The following is an 18,816-nucleotide window of genomic DNA, read 5'->3' on the forward strand; positions in this document are numbered from 1 at the left end:
GTATTCACCACCACGATCAGACTTTACTTTCTTTATCTTTCTGTTAAGTTGATTTTCAACTTCAGCCTTAAATGACTTGAACACGTCCAATGTTTGAGCCTTTTCTTGAATAAGAAAAATGTATGCATATCTAGAGAAATCGTCTATGAATGATACGAAATAGCGTTGACCATTCCAAGAAGGAATTGGAAATGACCCACATACATCCGTATGTATCAACTCAAGGACTTCCGTAGCTCTATATGCATTCAATTTTCTATCTTTGGTTTGTTTTCCTTTAATGCATTCAACACAGACATTAAAGTCCGTGAAATCAATGGAATTCAGGATCCCATCTGACACAAGACGTTCAACTCTATTTCTAGAGATGTGACCTAGACGTTTGTGCCATAATGCACCCGAAGTATTATCATTTAGTTTTCGTTTAGTACCTCTTGATTCAATGTTTAGGGTTTCATTATATGAAGCATTTGTATCAAGTAAATATAGATTGTCATATTGCATTAATGAACCGGTTCCAACAATTGAATTACCAATAGATAACTGAAACTGATTGTTTCCAAATGAACAAGAGTAACCAGATTTGTCCAAATAACAAACAGAAATTAAATTTCGTCTAAAAGACGGTACCACAAAAGTATCTATTAAATCCAAATAGTGACCAGTACTGAGTAACAATCTAAAGTGCCCTATTGCTTCAACTTCTACCGATTTTCCATCGCCCACAAAAATGCGTCTTTCAGCATCACTTGGCTTTCGGTAGTTCAGGCAACCCTGCATTGAAATACTGATGTTAGTAGTAGCACCGGAGTCTAACCACCAAGTATTTCCAGGTACTGAAGCTAAATTTACTTCAGAACAAACCAAATTAAGAAACATACCCTTTTTCTCGCGCCATGCACGATATTTGGTACATTCCTTCTTTATGTGTCCAGCCTTATTGCAAAAGAAACAATCTCCTTTATTTTGTTTCTTTGCACTTGGACCTGCAGCATCCACATTCTTCCTTTTCTTGCCCTTATCCTTAGAGGTGCTTGCTAGATGAGCACTTTCAGTCTTTTCTTGCTTCAATCTCTCTTCCTCTTGAACACAATGAGAGATCAGTTCATTCAAATTCCACGTTTCCTTTTGACAGTTAAAACTGACCTTAAAGTGGTTGAATTGAACTGGAAGAGAAATCAGAATGAGATGCACAAGTAACTCCTCATGCAAATCAAGCTTTAATGCTTTAAGTTTTGAAGCAAGATTGGACATCTCCATGATGTACTGCCCTTATATTACCATTGCCCTTATACTTCATTGAAATCAAGCTCTTAAGAATAGTGCTTGTTTCAGCCTTATCGCTTTTGGCAAAGCGCTTTTCAAGTTCTGCAAGGTAATCTTTAGCATTGGTGGTGTCCTTAGACACAGCACCCCTGAACACCTCCGGAATTGCACGCTTAATGATCATTAGACTCATGCGGTTAGAGCGTTCCCACTTCTCAAATTTAGCTTTCTCTTCAAGAGAGCTAGCTACCGTAGGAGTAGGGGGTTGCTCCGTCCGTATCGCAAGGTCCATGTCCATGCATCCGAGAACTATCTGAATGTTCTCCTTCCAGTCCTTAAAGTTGGAACCATTAAGGACCGGTATTGAATTTAAGTTGGCAGAGATATTTGCAATATTAACTGAAAAGAGAACAGAAAATAAACTGTAAATAACATGCTCACTACTTTAAATTTTTTTTTTCAATCTAGTTCAAAATAATTAGCAAACCCATTCAAGATATCTAGTGCACCATTAATTTCAAGTCTTTGGACAGTAAAATTAATTGCTAGTAATATTCTTGTTGTAATAAAATACTAACAATAAAGTACGACAAATAACAAACCCCTCTTTGGATTGATTTGCTATTTTCATGTGAAATCTTTATAATTGTTATATGCTTACTATCACAGGTAATTTATGTATTCCGATCAACCATTGACCGTCCTTTGGGCCGATCAAATGATCACATGGAAATACACAATTACAAGCATTCAAAAAATTCAAAATTAAATAAACCAAATTAGAGAGGTCACTTTGGCAACATCATAATTCAACTTATTTAATTTGAATAAAGAACTATGCTAATTAAAGAACCAGATTAAAAATGAAGGTTAATCTTTAAATGAACTCATGGCCATGTAATTAAATTAACTCTTTCCTTTAATTAATCCACGTTATATTAACTGTAAAATTAATCCACGTTGCCAAAACAGAAATGGATTATAAAACAGAATCCTTTAATTATATGGATTCTGCAGTGAAAAACAGAAATGCCACGTTGCCAAAATCTAATTCACTGCAGAATCCTTTAATTAACTCTTTCTTCATTAATTAACTGTTCATTAAAAAAAAATAGAAATGTCACGTTGCCAAAACCGATGCAACGTGCTGGTTTAGTTTTTTTTAATTAACTTAATAAAACCACCGAAACGTGGTTTACAGTTTATTATGAAAAAAAAACCACGTTCATTATTAATTAACTTAATAAAACCACCGAAACGTGGTTTATAGTTTATTATGCAACGTGCTGGTTTAAAAAAAACCACTGAAACGTGGTTTTTTTTTCTTTTTTTTTCATTAAGTTAATTAACTTAATTTTTAAAAAAAACCACGTTAATTTCTTTGAACCAACGCCGTGCGCTGCAGTTCTGCCCGTCTGCGCGCTGCAGTTCGCCTGCTGCCAGCGATTGTCTTGCCGACGCCGCATGCCTTGCCGACGCCTGCACCAGGCCGCCGTTTCTTACTTCGCCGGCGTCACAAGGATCTCTCGTACGCAGACAGCGCCGGTGCGTTGCCGTGTTCGTCGTCGGCCAAACACGCAGAGAAATCACGAAAAACAGAACAACAAGGTGTTCGGGAAGGAAAAATTAGAACAACACAGTAGAATTTCTTAAGAACTGAGATAACCTCGCTCTAATACCAATTGTTGGGTCCAAAAGAATGTATGTATCTCCACAATAGCATGATATTGTCCACTTTAGGCCTAAGCCCTCATGATTTTGTTCTTGGGCTCTCCCCAAAAGGCCTCATGCCAATGGAGATACTTTTCATCCCTTTAAACCCATGATCTTTCCCATGTGTTTTAGATGTGGGACTATGTTTGCACCCTTGCAACCCAACATATATGTCTTTCACTCCTCCGATGTCGAATGAACCTGCAACTCTAACTTTTATCCCGGAGACTCAACTTTCCGACCGGGAATCCCCAATTGAGGTGGTCAATTTTGAAAAAGTGGTTTCAAATACTGAGGGTACAAGAAAGCGTTTAAGTTGGACAAAGGTTGAAGACGAGGTCTTAGCGAGAAGTTTTGTCACTATCAGTGATGATCCAATAATTGACAATGATCAAAAGGTGGATGTTTTTTGGGGACGTGTTGCAAGCTACGACAATGAGAATCGTCCCTCAAGTTCAAAGACCAGAAGTGCAAATGTTATATGGTCACATTGGCACAATACAATCCAAAAGAAGGTATATCGATTCAATGCAAATTACAATAGTGTTTATAATTCATATCGAAGTGATCACATTGACGAAGATATATTGAGGTTTGCGTATGAAAAATATCAATCCGAAAACAATGGCGTTGCATTCAATCTTGAGCATGTGTGGAGAATTGTCAAAGATCGTCCAATGTTTACTCCACAGTCTGCTGATCCCTTTGTGGCCACAAAGAAAACGAGGACCTCAGAGTCGGGAGCAAGCAACACCTCTTCCAACCAAAATGTGAGTATAGACCTGGATGATGAAGATACTCGTCCAATGGGACAGAAGGTAGCAAAAAGAAAGGGAAAAGACAAAGCAAAATCGACTATGGAGGATCTGGCAAAGTTCACTGAGTACATAAGCATGAAGAAGTTCAAAGTCAATCTGAAGCAAAAACAACTCGAAGTAGAAGAGATTAAGGCAAAAGCTGCGTTGTCCAAATCTGAAGCTAAGAATCGTCACTTGAAGTTGAAGGAGTACAAAATATTGAACAAAGACACCTCGCAGATGACAAAGGAGCAACTTATCATACATGAATGTCTATGCCAGGATATTAGGTCGAGATGGAATATATAAATTGTGTACTCAATATTCATTTTCTAGTATTATTGTACTTTCGAGTGATTGTAATTTTTAATTATTGTATTTCTCTTTTCGATTAATGTGATTTTTAATTATTACAATTTTGTAAAATAGTCATTTTAAACTAGCCGTTGGAAATTAGCTATTACAACTAGCCGTAAAAAACTAACCGTTACAAACTAAAAGTTACAAACTAGTCGTTGTAAACTAACCGTTGAAACTAGCCGTTCCAACTAGCCGTTGCATGAGAAAAATAATATATATAGACACATTGTGCTACGAGATTTTCATTCAACTATCATATCATTTCTCAAACACATATACTGAAACGTGTTTCCTCCAAAAATGTCTCATTCTACAAGTAGCTCTAGCTCAAGTTCCAACTTGACAAGCGAAGACAAAGTCCATGTTGAAATCGATGAGCAAGTTTATGATCCAGGTGAAGAATTGATGTTATTGGTTCATCAACAACATCAACAACTTATGAAAGCATATCAAAGGAGGAACGCACGCAAAAGAAGAAAGTTCATCCAAAGAAATCGTGAAGTCGGGCATGAGAGACTTGTCAATGATTATTTCTCTATAAACCCGGTGTATCATGATGAAATATTTTGAAGACGATTTCGAATGCGAAGAGAGTTATTCCTCTGCATAGTGAATGCGTTAGAGAATCATTCAGCATTTTTTCAACATAGGGATGATGTTGTGAGAAGAAAAGGATCGTCACCACTACAAAAATTGAGATTTTCAACATAGAGTTTAATTATGGTGGATTGAGATTTGATAAAAATTCCAAGATATTTTTGTTTAAAGGGTAAAAATTGGAGGGTAATTTTGAAAAAAATTTGTTGCTAACTCCGAAATTGTGGAAGACCTTACGCTGCTAAGGTAATTAAATTCCTGAGTTATAACACATTATTGACGTTTTGCTGATGTGGCAGTAATGCTGCATTACTCGATAATCGATCATAATTTAAATCAAACAAACTTTGGACAGATAATTAACATTATCAACAATAATCTTAAACCAAACGCGCCCTTAGAAGAAAGCATCTTAAACTCTTGACTCAGATCTTCCACAACCTTAATCACAATCTTTCAAAATCCCTTAAAAAAAGAGAGAAAAATATTTGATTTTTAAAAATTAGCACCACTTTGTGTTAATTTTTTCAAATATTAGCTCTACAATGATATTGGATTTCAAAAAACAACATAACAGTGAAGTTGGTTGACACTCAAAGTTGATCATCGAATGAGAAATAATTAAATTGGTAATTGAATGGAGTGAAGAAAATAATTAGTATAGAGAATATGTTATCCTATAATGGGTATAGGGATGAGAATGAATATCCAATCCTTCAATGGTATGAAAATTATAATGAAAATTGAATACTCCTTTAGGATGAAGATGAAGATTAATATAATAAATAAAGATGAAAATAAAAATATAAAATCTGATCCAAATTCAGATAATTAATTATCTTCCCTACTTTAAAGTGAGAAATAAATTTTTTTAGTTATCTCAAATATATTGGGATATCATTTTTATGACTTTGACGATAAAGGATCTTTGATTTGTCCTTTGGATATACATGGATATACATGGTCTAAAAACATTTGAAGAATGCTTTCTCAACCACATACAGAAAGTTACGCATCATATTGCATTAAAAAGGTTTAGAGATCCATACCATCAACTATAAATTTACGATGGATTTGGAGAAGACCATTTTGCACCATACGGATTAAATAGCAACCAATTTAGTTTCCTATATTATGTTCTTATGACTGAACAATCATAGAGAAGCTGATGAAGCAGAGCCACTCACAGGCAGGGCAACAAAAATTATTCTTCTTGCAACATATTACATTGTTTTCATCCTCAGAAGGAACTAATATAGAATCCTCAACGTTTACAAATAACCTTTTGACTGCTGTACTTCTACAGATACAATACAAATTCAAAAGGGAAAAGTAAACAAAATCTCCATCTAGCATAGCAATGAATCATGAGCCACTCCATTCACTTACTTGGAACAGGCTTGGACCAGCAAGCTTTAAATTCTTGGATGCTCTCCGTAGACTCCATTCACTCCATTCTGTTCTTCCTTGGATGCTCTCCGTAGCATCAAATTGTATGCCTCGTCTAACTCTGCTCAATTTAAGCAATATCACAAAGCAATATCAACTTTAACACACTAACATAGAATAGATATACATTTACCTGAATGAATGTATGACCTTTACAGTCATCAACTTCCAGGATGGCAGCCATATTTCCACACCGATAGCAATAATTTGGGGCGCTGAATATAGTAACCACCTTTTGGTCCTATTTGGGATAAAACCAACCATAAGAAAAATTGAGCAGAACAAAAAAAATCAAAATAAAATAAAATAAAATAGGTAAGTACATGTCCCCAGTTGTATCCTTCCATGACTAATTGATGTGCTCTGGCTATCAGATTAAGGTTATTAGTATGATTGAATTGCTCGGATATATCCTGAGATTGAAATTACCCGAAGTTGCCAAGTAAAGACAAGCTATCACAATCATAAGAAACCAAAAACATAAAGCCATACTTGACCAAATGTATATCCAGCACCACGAGGAGAAATACCCCAACCACATCTGTCATCAGGATCAGACCATAAAAGATCACACATAGCTCCCTCATGTGGAACTTCTTGAACACGATCAAAGCTCCGTATGCCATCAAGGGTTTCAATAGTCGGAGATAGCCCACCATGCAGGCAAAATATTTCTGATTCAACCTGAAAAATAGAAGAGGTTGTCATTAAGTTTAGGTAGCTGTTTTCATGAGGTAATAGTTATGGGATCAACAAGTCTATTCATCGTCATCATCAATGAATCGTGGTGTGATAACAAAACCTATAACAATTGGTGCGATTAAAAAAGCATCAATTCCAGGAACTATATTTATTCGCAAGTGATAAGCTGTTCAAGCAACATGCAAAAGTTGTATAATCACAGACCTGTGTAAGACAGGTAAAACATTTTCGAGATACCAATCTGTGGAAGCATGAACAGATGCAGTCTTCACTCTTGTAGCACGAATGCCAGTAGCATAATACTCTCTGGTGCTCCAAGAGTATTCTTTTGGCAATCCTCTAGCTATTGAGATGTCATCTTTTAGTGTGTCAATAAAATGGTCAATGTCAAATATCTCCTCAAATGAGCTGCAAAAGCCAAAAACATTAATTTTGTTCTTCGTTCAAGTCCTAAACTTGCTAAATGTACGATGAAGAAAAATAAGGTTGTTTCTCCAAGACTACCTTGTATCTTGCCAAACAAGATTAACTTCAAGGTATGGAATAATAAGGGTAGCATTCAAAAGTTTAGCAACAGCAACTGCATCACAGATCTATAAAACAACCATGAGGTTGAATTGGAAGTTTTCGGCTACATATACAGGAAAAAATAAAACAAAACAAAAACTATGAATCCTGCTTACTCCCATTCTTTGTTGGTTCAGCCCACCATCAAGAAAAAACTGAATAAATCCATTTGACTTGATAGGGAGTGCTAGAGAGTATAAAATCAAGATGTCAGGCAACAAAACCATCAAGATAAATCAATACACAGAAAAAGGAGACTTCTAAGTTGACTACATAGTGTCATTGTTGTAGAGCACTTACAGGAGGTACTTGAAGATCCAATACAAGGTTTCCATCCTTGTGGTGCTAAGGGAGCCCAAAGCTCGGACTTTTTGTCAATTGACTTGAAAATATGGAAACAATGAAGATGAACATTGAAAACAGTTTTATATATATAATGATTAATATGTATATTTACTTACTTGTTTGTGTTGTAAGGCACCATTTAATGACTTGAAATGGTGCCTTACAACTCGGACTTTTTGTCAATTGACTTGAAAATATGGAAACAATGAAGATGAACATTGAAAACAGTTTTATATATATAATGATTAATATGTATATTTACTTACTTGTTTGTGTTGTAAGGCACCATTTAGAAGGGACAGATGCCGAGGTTGTGGTGCATTCCACTCCTACAAGAGAGTATTCTCTCAAGAATTCGGGAGGCCAATCAAAGACATGGATCATATCCAGTCATCAACAATCTCACGTTACCATAGTTTTCATAATTAGGAAAACCAAAAAAAATGACAACTTTCGACGTGAAATTTCACTAATCTAAAAATCGGGAGGCATTTCATACGAATTAAAGTAGAAGAGAATAGATCTCACAGAGAAGATGGACGGAAAGGCACGACCAAGCGAACTGAAGAGTGCGGGGAAGAAAGCCGGGAGGAGAAGCGCCAGCGAACCCGCCAGTAGTCCGCTCCTCTGCCGTGGCCGGTAACGGTGGCGCCACCACCGCCGCAACATTAGCACCTGCGATCGCAGCTTGTGAGGGAAGAATCCTGGAGCGGACGACGCTGGGGTTCGCTGGATCCAGCTGCGGGGCGACCGGTTAAGGAAATCATATGATGAGGTACGCGACCGTCTACTGCTGAAGGAACGAGAGCGTCCGGGTAGAAATGCACGTTCGCCAGTCACGATCTCGCTGAGGAGGGTGTACGCCGACGAGAAGGGGAGAAAAGGGGGCTGCGGAAATGGAAGAGAAGGGGAGAAAAGGGGGGCGTCGCGACCAGGTAGCTAGAGGCGTCGGGACAGTGTCGCGGGGAAGGAATCAGCGCCAAGATCCGGGAGAGAAGGGGGGAGCCGGTAGGTGCTGCTTGGAGAGGAGGAGAAGAGGGGAGAAATGGGAGAGAAGGGGAGAAAAGGGGGCGTCGGAAATGGGAGAGAAGGGGAGAAAAGGGGAAGCGGCGTGAATGTTGTGTGTACGAAGGGAAAAAAACCCTCGGCTTGTATGAGTTAGAGAGAGAGAGAGAGTTTTAGGATTTTGTCAAAATAATACCCGATTGAATCTGATTTTTTTTAAATCGGTTTTAAATCGTTGTTTTAACTTCCAAAACTGTTGTTATAAGCGCACATAGACAACGGTTTTCAAACCGTTGTCGATGTCTTCAAAAACCATTGTTGTAGTCCCAAAATAACGAACATAGACAACGGTTTTAAAATCGTTGTTGTAATCTCCAAAAATCGTTGTCGTAGGCTCCAATCAACCTCTCAAAGACATCAGTTTTTGTTAAAACCGTTGTTAAAAAGTAAAAGACATCGGTTTTGACATAAAACCGATGTCTTTTGAGTGTTGTTAAAGACTGTTTTTCACAAGGCAATTGCGGTGTGGAGCCGATGGTTGCGGTGTGTCTGTCGATTGAGAAGGGGAGGAAGTGGAGATGAAGGTCTTCTGTGGAGTTGAGGGGGAACGCGTAGGTGGCGGTCTCCTTGAAGACGCGGCGGCGGCGGTGTGGTTGAAGACGCGTCTAGGGTTTACAAGGGGTTAAGTCGCGGCCGGGTGAAGTGTTGGAAGCGCAGGTAATAGGAAGAAAGGGAGAGAGGGAAAGATAAAATCTAAATATACAACGGTTTTAAATTGTTATTATAGCTTTAAAAACCGTTGTTGAAAGCGCAAATAGACACCGGTTTTAAATTGTTGTTATAACTTCAAAAACCGTTGTTGAAATCACAAATCGACAACGGTTTCAAACCGTTGTCGTAGTCTTCAAAAACCGTTGTTAAAAGCGCACATAGACAACGGTTTAAAACCGTTGTTGTATCCTCCAAAAACTGTTGTCGTAGTCTCCAATCAACCTCTCAAAGATAACGAAAATATACAACGGTTTTAAATTGTTGTTATAGCTTCCAAAACCGTTGTTGAAAGCGCAAATAGACATCGGTTTTAAAATGTTGTTATAGCTTCCAAAACCGTTGTTGAAAGCGCAAATAGACAACGGTTTTCAAACCGTTGTCGTAGTCTTCAAAAACCGTTGTTGAAAGCGCACATAGACATCGGTTTTAAAACCGTTGTTGTAGCCTCCAAAAATCGTTGTCGTAGGCTCCAACCGATGTCTCAAAGACATCGGTTTTTGTTAAAACCGTTGTTAAAAAGTAAAAGACATCGGTTTTGACATAAAACCGATGTCTTTTGAGTGTTGTTAAAGACCGATTTTCTTGTAGTGATTAGCCTTGTTTCTAATCATTGTTCTCTTATCATCTATATTGTTTCTAAAGATCTACTTTGTATCAATAATAATATATTCTTGGGGTCTTGGAACCAAGTCCCAAACTTACTTCTGTCGAATTAAGCCAACTCATTTTTCATGGCTAGCATCCAATTCAGGTCAAGCAAAACTTCATCTATAATCTTGGACTTAATTTTGAATATGAATGCAAATTGATTCCTTAAATTCCAAAAATAAGATCTAGTTTTACCTCTTGGAAAACATCTCTTACAACTTGTTCTATGGGGTGACTAGAACTAATCCTAAGGGTTCTAAAAGGTTGAGGTTGTTGGTAATAAATGGTGCACTAGGAAAGGTGGTGAATCATGTGCTTACAAAGTTAAAATTTATTTCTCTTCTCTTATTGCAATCCCAACAAGAACGCAAACAAATTAGCAATGGAAAACATATAAATAAAAACATACACATACCATAAAGTGATGATGTAATATGGTTCGACAACCTTCAGATTCATAGTCTACGACCTACAAACTTTTAGGTGGATTACTCTGGAATCTTTTTTTTTTCTTCTTTAGTAAAATATCAAAAGTAAAGAAACCTCTCCTAGAATCTTCAAGTATAGATTAAGAAGCATACAATTGTTTTTCATAGCTCTTAAATTATAAAGTCTCCTCAACCTGACATCCATTATACGTCTATTGGACTATTTATACTATTTATACTAAATTGATAAAACAATAAACAACTTGTTTTAAAAACGGTGTCAAAGCTTTATAGTAAAAAACGATGCATTAATTGTTTTATTAATTTAATATAAAGAGTCACACAATTCATTCCTCTTTAATAAATACATAATTTATTTATTATTTTATTGATCCTATAAAATAATTACACATCTTGTTCTTTGCAATTTCTCAAAATATTTGACTTCCATCCTCTTTATTATTTATTCGATTATCCATTTTAATAAAGAGGGATAAATAACTAACCTACCCAAATAAGAACAATAACACAACGTGAGAGTACATATCAAATAATTTAGTAAAAGGTGGAATCGACTATCCCAATAGTTTCACATGGTTGGTTCTACGATCATCTATGAGAAAGTAAATCGAGAAGCTACAGTTGGTCACGATGGAAAAAGACATTCGCCTCGACTTCGTCGAGATTTGACCCTTATTCACTTCAGCAATTATGCTCCGTCGTAACCAACTCAACTATACCCCGAGGATAAGTACATATCAAACAAGCATTTATATGAACTTTTCAATTTAATTGACAGTTGATAAGAAATTTTTATAAAATTAAATAGATCATTTTCAAAATTAATTAGATTATAAAAATTGAATATTTAAAATATTTTTAAAAATCAAACAAACAGAAATGAACATGAAAATAATTCTCTTTTTAAAATAATTTTATAACTTTAATTATATACCAGATAAATATTCCAAATGAAATAAAATAAGAAATATTCACACCAAATCACCCAAGAAAAACACTACTGTTTCAATGAATTTGGGGTGCCACCGGCTGTATTCCTGTAGCGATTGCATTTTTTTCCTTCTAAAATTTTAACTTAGTCCTTGATTTTTTATTTTTTATTTTGAAAAAAAAAACAATGTGGACAATATAATCGGAATGGCTCGGAAGTTGACTATCCGAATTTAGAATATCAGAAAGTGGGTTTCACAAACTAGCTGTATCGTATTGCACAGGGTAAATATTCTTAGTTCCCTGCTTTCTGCAGAGAAGTCCATGATTACAAAACAAGTCAGATGAGAACAACCCTCTTTACGCTCTTAATGTCGTTCTCTAACTGACAATAAGTTGACCAAGAAATTAAAGGGTAAAGCCTAAACTCAAAATATTCTTAGTTCTTTTTATGGGAAAATTATGATGAGATGAGGAAGGAGTAGTTAGTCATGGAAACAAAATTTGATCTGAAGTTTCCTACGAATTGAGAGATGTCCAGGTAGATGGTAGACGAGTGGAATTGATAACCGGCATGTTGCGCACATTCACATCAAGAGGAAGCATTCGATACTCAATATCTAGTTCTCTCAATACCTTGATCATCTCTTGGACCGCAAGCTCTCTTCTCGAAAACCGTTCTCCCATATCTTGGAAGTTAATACGATGCCTCATCCAAATTGATACTTTTAATCTGTTCATGTCATCAACGTCTCTTAGAACGACCTGACCACCAGGATACCAATGCTCCTTCTTGTTCTCCAAATAGCTGCAAAATAAAGTTTGATTAGAAACGTAGCCAAGTGTTGTAATGTTGACACCGAGCTGGAACTATTTTCTCATGTGAGAAGGATGATGAGTTGCGTTCTAAGATACTAAAAATATCTTATAAGAAAAGAAAAACATAAGTGCAGCATAATTGGTTTCGAGTTGATGAACTGGCTAAGAATTTAGCACGAGTTGACTAAAAGAGACCTTCAGCAGGATGCAAACCTAATGACTAAACCAGTTCAAGGACCAAAAGAATGATATGTTAACATTTATGATCCACCAAACTGCTAGGTAGATCACGAATTTATGCTATAGACATTACTAATTGAAGTTGTATAGATGGTACGTGTGTGAGTGTTGGGCAAGTTGAATTGAATAGGGTTTAGTGTGTAAAGTGGGAGGAAGACCAAAAATAATTCTAGTAAGTCAAATTAAGTGGTTGGATTCAAAGTAATATATCCTTTGATGAACATTGGAAGGTAAGATCCATGTAGCTGAATCTAACAAGATCAGTATGATACCAAATGATAACAAAATTCCAGAAAATATATATTAATTACCTCCATCCAACATTCTATTAATTTTTCTTGACTCATTCTCTTTTATTATAGGGGAGTTTTCTGCACAAGAACAGTAATTTATAAGATTTAATAGAAAAGTGAAGGCTTCTTATTTCTTACCCTACTATCCTCTCTCTCATTATAGCAATCTTTTCCAGAGGAGTTGCAACATGAATACAGAAGTCGATTGAATCTCCCATATCTGGACTGCGGTAAAAATTGGCAAGCGGCAAGGTAGCCAGAATGGAGTTCGGATATGCAATCTTAAGGTTGTCAAACCTTAAGAAAATTGTTGTCAAGATATTCATCTCCTCCACACACATCTGAAAGTAAAGAAGAAGTTATCATAATCTTTATAGATAAGTATGGAGAATTTGTGATACTACTATGAGCTGAGCAAGCCAAAATTTTGAATTACCTGGACTCCATCAATTTCACAGCGGTCGCCCACATCATAAGGGTGCATTGCAAATAAGAAAATAATAGCTTCGAAGACCATCTTCAAAGTGTTGCCAAAAATAAAGACTAGCAGCAAAAGCTGAGAGCTTAGAAAAACAAAGAAATGGGTGGTGGCAATGTCTAGAATAAGCAGCCAAATAACAAATACAATGATTGATACAACAACATTTGCCATTTGATGGAGTTTGTTTACAGCAGTCTTTGTATCATTCAAAGTCAAAGCAAGAGCTCTACGTTCTCTAAATGTATTCACCTACAAGATTGCATCAAATTTGTAAGTGATGATGCCTTATCATGGAATGTGATAACATAGAACAAAGGGGAGAAGTTAAAATAAATAAGTACCACCCAATTCTTGAGGGATCGCCTGCTGACCCTGTTTTTCTCTTGTGCTCCCTCAAACAAGCTCATCATCTTTTGGGCTTCATCGATGTTCAGAAAACGCAAAAAATCAGCAAAGTATATATACCTGGAAATTTTCAATTGTTTCAATTAATCAGCTATCTTGATTAGTTTGAATATGAGCAAGTGCAGACAGATAGGAGAGACAATTAGAGTATCATTTTTAATGATGAAGGCAGGCTCAATATTAGAAGAACTACAGGGTGTTAGTTTCATCCATTATTAACCACAATGTTCAAACAGAAAGCTAATGAGAATGTTTGATGTCATAATTTTGTTAAACAGTTTTCAAGTTGGAAATTAATGATGGAAACATGAATTGCATTATAAAGGGGCAAAAGGATGGTGCAATTGTCTTATAATTAAGAGAACTTGATACAAAACTATTGTGCAAGATCTCCTAGCAAAGATCATCATCATCACCATCAAGATCTATGTAATGCAATATAATAATTTTAAGATTGAATAGATTATTATTTTTATTACATTAACTAATGTAATCTAATAACAATAGAATGTAATAGATTCAGTTCTTTATCTATAGAATGTATTCATTCTTTCCAACATGTCCATGAAATCTCACTCTACTTTTTGTCATTTTATTATCTATTATACCTACATCTAAATTTAATCTAATAACAATATTATTTATTTTGTAGCAAACTCACCCACCTCAACGGCATGACTTCTTGACTTGGGAAGTCCAATTCCTCTTTGGTGGGTGATGTCTAAGCCATTCCTAGCCCCTAATTCGTCCAACTCCTCTTCTCACATTGTGTCATTGATAGATAAATAGGCCTTAACTCTACTAGCGACGACCAACCCATCTCTTCTTTAGAGGACGACTATAGGTGTTGTAACATCTACTATTGTCTTATTATTAGATTCAATAGTATATTATTCTTACTTATTTAGAATATGATGCTGCTCAAGTAATACAGTTAGAATTCCCTAATTTTATAATAGTTTTTGGTTTGATTCCAGAGATCAAGAATAAAATGATAAAGTTCAAGTTTCTTTTGTTCCTTATCTCTTATAAATTTTGACAAGTTGTCCATTCAATTTTGAATGAAGTTGTTGGAACAAAAGATGGTCGGCTATCTTCGAAGTCTACTTCCTACTATTTTTCTCATCGTAGAGTTGCTTCTGTTCCACTAGAAGGCTTACGTATTCAATTCCTCTATCAAAGTTGCAACACAAATGATCTTGTGACTACAACTTTGACGTCCTACTATTACTTTCTCAAACTTGAAGCCTTTGCATTTTAAGTCTGATGTGTTCTTTGGTAGTTTACCCCGCTCACTTTCATCTTGCTTAAATTTGATGTTGACAAACAATTTTGATGGTCATATTGACCTTAATTTCACATAGTTAGATTATCATTCTACGCTAAACCTTAGATGGGTAGGTTGTGTGGTCCCCTCTCAAAAATTCACTTTTTCTATTAAAAAATATCTAGATCTTATATTTGTCCATCATCGTAATTTAAGAAGCCTAAAACCAGTTAGCTCAAATAAATCTAGTAGATACCATAAAAGATATGATGTGTATGTACCTATTTAATATTCTTAGGTTTGGACTCCAACTATGAGACTGGATGTTAATTGTCATTATAAAATTTGAATGGGGAGTATTTTGATCATCAAAGAGAGAAGAAAAATTTTACTTCTGCCCCTGATGACATGTAAATCACCAACAGGTATCTGCGGAATAGCTTTAAGGCTAGATCATGGCCAAACGAGTCTTACATGGTGAACTCATCTTAATTCTAGCAAAATATTGACTAATTAGCCAACCAGTTAAGAATACAAGGCAGTTCCTAGTTCTGATACCAGTAGCTTGATAGAGGAGATCAAGTACAGCAATAATAGACACTGTATTTACAATGGGAATGGATAAATGTATCTTTGGGGCTCAAGTCTGATACTGAAGTGAGTGCCATGATGAGCAGTGTAGATTAGTTATAGTCTAGTCTTTTGTTGTTCTCACATTCACATTCTTAATCATGCTTACTCCAGTATCTTCATTTCGTTGGTAATATTGCACTCCTCATCTTTATAGTTAATGTTTTTCATTTGTAAATTCTGAAATTCATGCTCTGGTGTTGTAGCATAAATCTATCAGATAGATAACTTTCAATATCTTGGAAAAGAGAAATCATATTTAAATGGCTATCAAGTAATCAACTGTATTCATCTTGGAAAAATAGGAATGATTAAATATTAACGAACTGATCCCAGTCCGATGGGCTTTCATGTAAACTGAGGAACCCCAAAATGAAAGACTTACTTGGCACCAGATCTGGCAACATTGTTGAAAATCTTTCTAGCGGCAACCTTTGCCTCGAATTCACTGCGTATTTGGGTCACAGAATCATCTTCCCCGGCGCCCTGCCGAACCTGCTCATCAAGGGTCGTCAGAGTCCCATATCGCACAATTCTCATCAGCTTCTTCATCCTCCAAGCCGATACGTTCTTTTGGTTGAGTTTGTGTAATTCCTCGATCGTAATCCCTTCGTCCAGAGGCTTGGGTGTCGGAAACTTGAAGCTCTTCCCAATTTGTGTACTCTTCCCAATGTTTTCATTACCAGGGAGCCTGCCGCTCTTACTCGACAGCGCTGCCGCCTCCAACTCAGTTGGTATCCTTGCCCCTGCATTCCGCAGCCTCTGCAGCTCCGCTATCGTCCGTTCTTCTTCTTCCTTAATGTGTTGAATCTCTATTAGTGGGGGCCCCGAGAGTGTCTCGATCACGTACTGATTGAACAGAGACTCTTGGATGCGGTCAAAGTAGGTGCTCACATGGAAGGAACTAGCAAGGACCTTCACGAACAGGGTCTTGGCGAGTCGAAACAGGTTGGCTACGAGGAGGCAGAACAGGATCTTGGTTACGTATGGTAGAGTGCGGCTCTTCACCCGCCCTTGCATATTCTTGTTGAACAAGAATTGCCAGGAGAGGAGTACGAGGCCGAGCCACAGGCAGTTCTGGACTGCCCTCCGAACGCCGTAGACGAAGTAGAGGACGCGCTTGCGAAGGAGGAGAAAGTTGCGTTCGATGCAGAAGACGATGAGACGGACAAGCCATCCGGAGACAAGCCGGCCACAGATGAGCACGAAGAGGAGGAGGAGCCACTTCCAAAGATGGAGCTCCAAAGGCGTCATCATCCGGAGGGACGGAAGGGACAGGCTGCATGCGAACGCGGCAAGGATGAGGACGAGGCTCACACACTGTAGGATTGTGAGCCAACTTAAATCGGTGCGCTTGAACTCGTCGGGGATGTGATCATCGACGAATGGGTCCTCGTCGTCCTCATCCATTCGCTGCGACTTGCCGCCGATGAACCCAGACTTGATCTGCCCAGACTTGGGAATCCACCCGGACCTCCTCACCTCTTCATTACCAGTAGTCGCTGCCGTCTGGGGAGGCGGAGACGCCAGAGGAGGCGCCGGGTCCATGATCCTCGAACGCGTCTTGGTACGGAGCATGGTGGAGTTGCGACAGAGGGAAGAGTTTGAGGTGCAGCGGAGCACTTCTACACCGGCGCCACCCAGTTCAGGCATTGCCGTCAAAGCCTTTCTATGCCGGAGTCCAGCGTCCGGGTCATCGGTATCGTTATCGTCGGACGAGGGTGATTGTTGATTAGGATAGGGTTCATCTCTGGAGGGAGCTTGGAAGGAGACTCGGGGTTCCCTGGAGCCAAATACAGAAGTGGGGGAGTTGGAATTCCTCCTTAGCTCTTCCATTTCCATGTCCATGTCCAGGGCCATCTCGGCGCCTTTGACACGCTGTTGGTCGAGGAACGTGTGGATAAGCCGCGACGGGGGATCCTCGGCGATCTCTGCCTGCGGGCTCATGAAGCTGAACCCATCTCCTCCTTCCTCATCACGAAGACCACCGCCGCCATTTCCATTTCCATTTCGGATTCGGCGACCATCTGTGCCTTCCGACTTCCAAAACTCATAGCTCGATTCCCTCCACACTTGATTGGGAACGTTCCCGCCGCCAATGGAGCCCGCGGCGGGACCACGGTGGTGGCTGTTTCCATCGATCTTGACTACCACCTCGCCACTGTGGTCGGGATCATCTTTTTCCAGAAGGATCGGCTGCTCCTCGAGATCGTGGGAGAGGTTGCGCGAGGAAGAGTACTTGTGCGAGCCACCATGGGACTTGAAGGACCTTTGGAAGGAATCCATGGCGGAGGATGGATGGCAAAATGGCAATGAAGGAGAAGAATAAAAGGTTGAAGAGCCAGAGCTAAAGTTAGCATAATCAACTTATGCTATTTATATAAATCAGCCCGAGGAGAAACGACAAATGTACGGATTTCAATTAGAATTTTTTTTGACTTCGCATTGGAGTTGGACTAAACTAAGCATCTTTACTCGGCAATTAATGGTAGCTTCATCCTACAATCTCGTTCTGGGAGGTGACACGTTTTTGGACCATCCAGTGTTGTGGTTGGGTAACGGTCACTACAAAATATAATAATATTTAATGATGAAATTATTAATGAAAATTTAATTCATATACTTACCATCAAATGTTATCACTACTACCAGAATAATAATATTTAATTATAAAATTAATGATAAAAATTTAATTCTATTATTAATTTAATGATGGAATTAAATCGCCATCGTTATTTTATATTTTAGCAATAAAAATTTATTTCTGTCATTAAATTAATAATGAAATTAAATTTTCATTATTATTTTAGCGATGTATATTTAATTCTATCATTAACTTAGTGACGAAAATAAATTTTCATCGTTATTTTTGCATTATTAGAGTTTTCGACTATGTTTTTTTCCATCCACAAGCCAACCTCTTTCTTCTTCGGCATTCCCCCTTCATCGTGATCTCCAACGTTCCTCTCCTCTCCGAGTTTCGATGTTCCCGCACCTTTTTCGTGATCCTTGATACGCTCCTTTCCTCTCTCGACCCCTTCCCTTTTTCGTGATCCTTGATCCTTGATTTGTGTCTTGTTGC

At 37.7% G+C, this 18,816-nt stretch overlaps 3 protein-coding genes, 1 long non-coding RNA gene and 1 pseudogene across 4 annotated transcripts; 1 reads left to right on the forward strand and 4 right to left on the reverse strand.

Annotated features, from left to right (window-relative positions):
- Positions 1-745: 745 nt before the first annotated feature.
- Positions 746-1,757, reverse strand: LOC141831096 (uncharacterized; annotated as a pseudogene).
- Positions 1,758-3,167: 1,410 nt separating this feature from the next.
- LOC141831098 (glutathione S-transferase T3-like) lies at positions 3,168-4,085 on the forward strand. Its single transcript, XM_074718530.1, has one exon. It carries the CDS (start codon positions 3,168-3,170, stop codon positions 4,083-4,085), a length of 918 nt encoding a protein of 305 aa, XP_074574631.1.
- Positions 4,086-6,321: 2,236 nt separating this feature from the next.
- LOC141830331 (uncharacterized) lies at positions 6,322-6,861 on the reverse strand. The gene is made up of 3 exons (XR_012601965.1): positions 6,675-6,861; positions 6,506-6,595; positions 6,322-6,423 (listed from the first exon to the last, which is right to left on the reverse strand). It is a non-coding gene; the product is annotated as an uncharacterized LOC141830331 (long non-coding RNA).
- A 193-nt stretch (positions 6,862-7,054) lies between these two features.
- Positions 7,055-8,465, reverse strand: LOC141831099 (O-fucosyltransferase 31-like). Its single transcript, XM_074718531.1, has 6 exons — positions 8,325-8,465; positions 8,063-8,125; positions 7,752-7,833; positions 7,568-7,638; positions 7,389-7,477; positions 7,055-7,292 (listed from the first exon to the last, which is right to left on the reverse strand). Exons 1-6 carry the CDS (start codon positions 8,463-8,465, stop codon positions 7,055-7,057), a joined length of 684 nt encoding a protein of 227 aa, XP_074574632.1.
- Positions 8,466-12,118: 3,653 nt separating this feature from the next.
- On the reverse strand, positions 12,119-18,020 carry LOC141831264 (mechanosensitive ion channel protein 6-like). The gene is made up of 5 exons (XM_074718671.1): positions 16,120-18,020; positions 13,774-13,897; positions 13,388-13,681; positions 13,090-13,292; positions 12,119-12,407 (listed from the first exon to the last, which is right to left on the reverse strand). The coding sequence occupies exons 1-5, from the start codon at positions 18,018-18,020 to the stop codon at positions 12,119-12,121; spliced, it is 2,811 nt and encodes a 936-aa protein (XP_074574772.1).
- Between the last annotated feature and the right edge of the window lie 796 nt (positions 18,021-18,816).

The sequence above is a fragment of the Curcuma longa genome, chromosome 6, assembly GCF_044706935.1.
Source record: "Curcuma longa cultivar G26 ecotype Majalengka, Jawa Barat chromosome 6, ITB_CL_G26_1.1, whole genome shotgun sequence".
Classification (NCBI taxonomy): Eukaryota; Viridiplantae; Streptophyta; class Magnoliopsida; order Zingiberales; family Zingiberaceae; genus Curcuma; species Curcuma longa.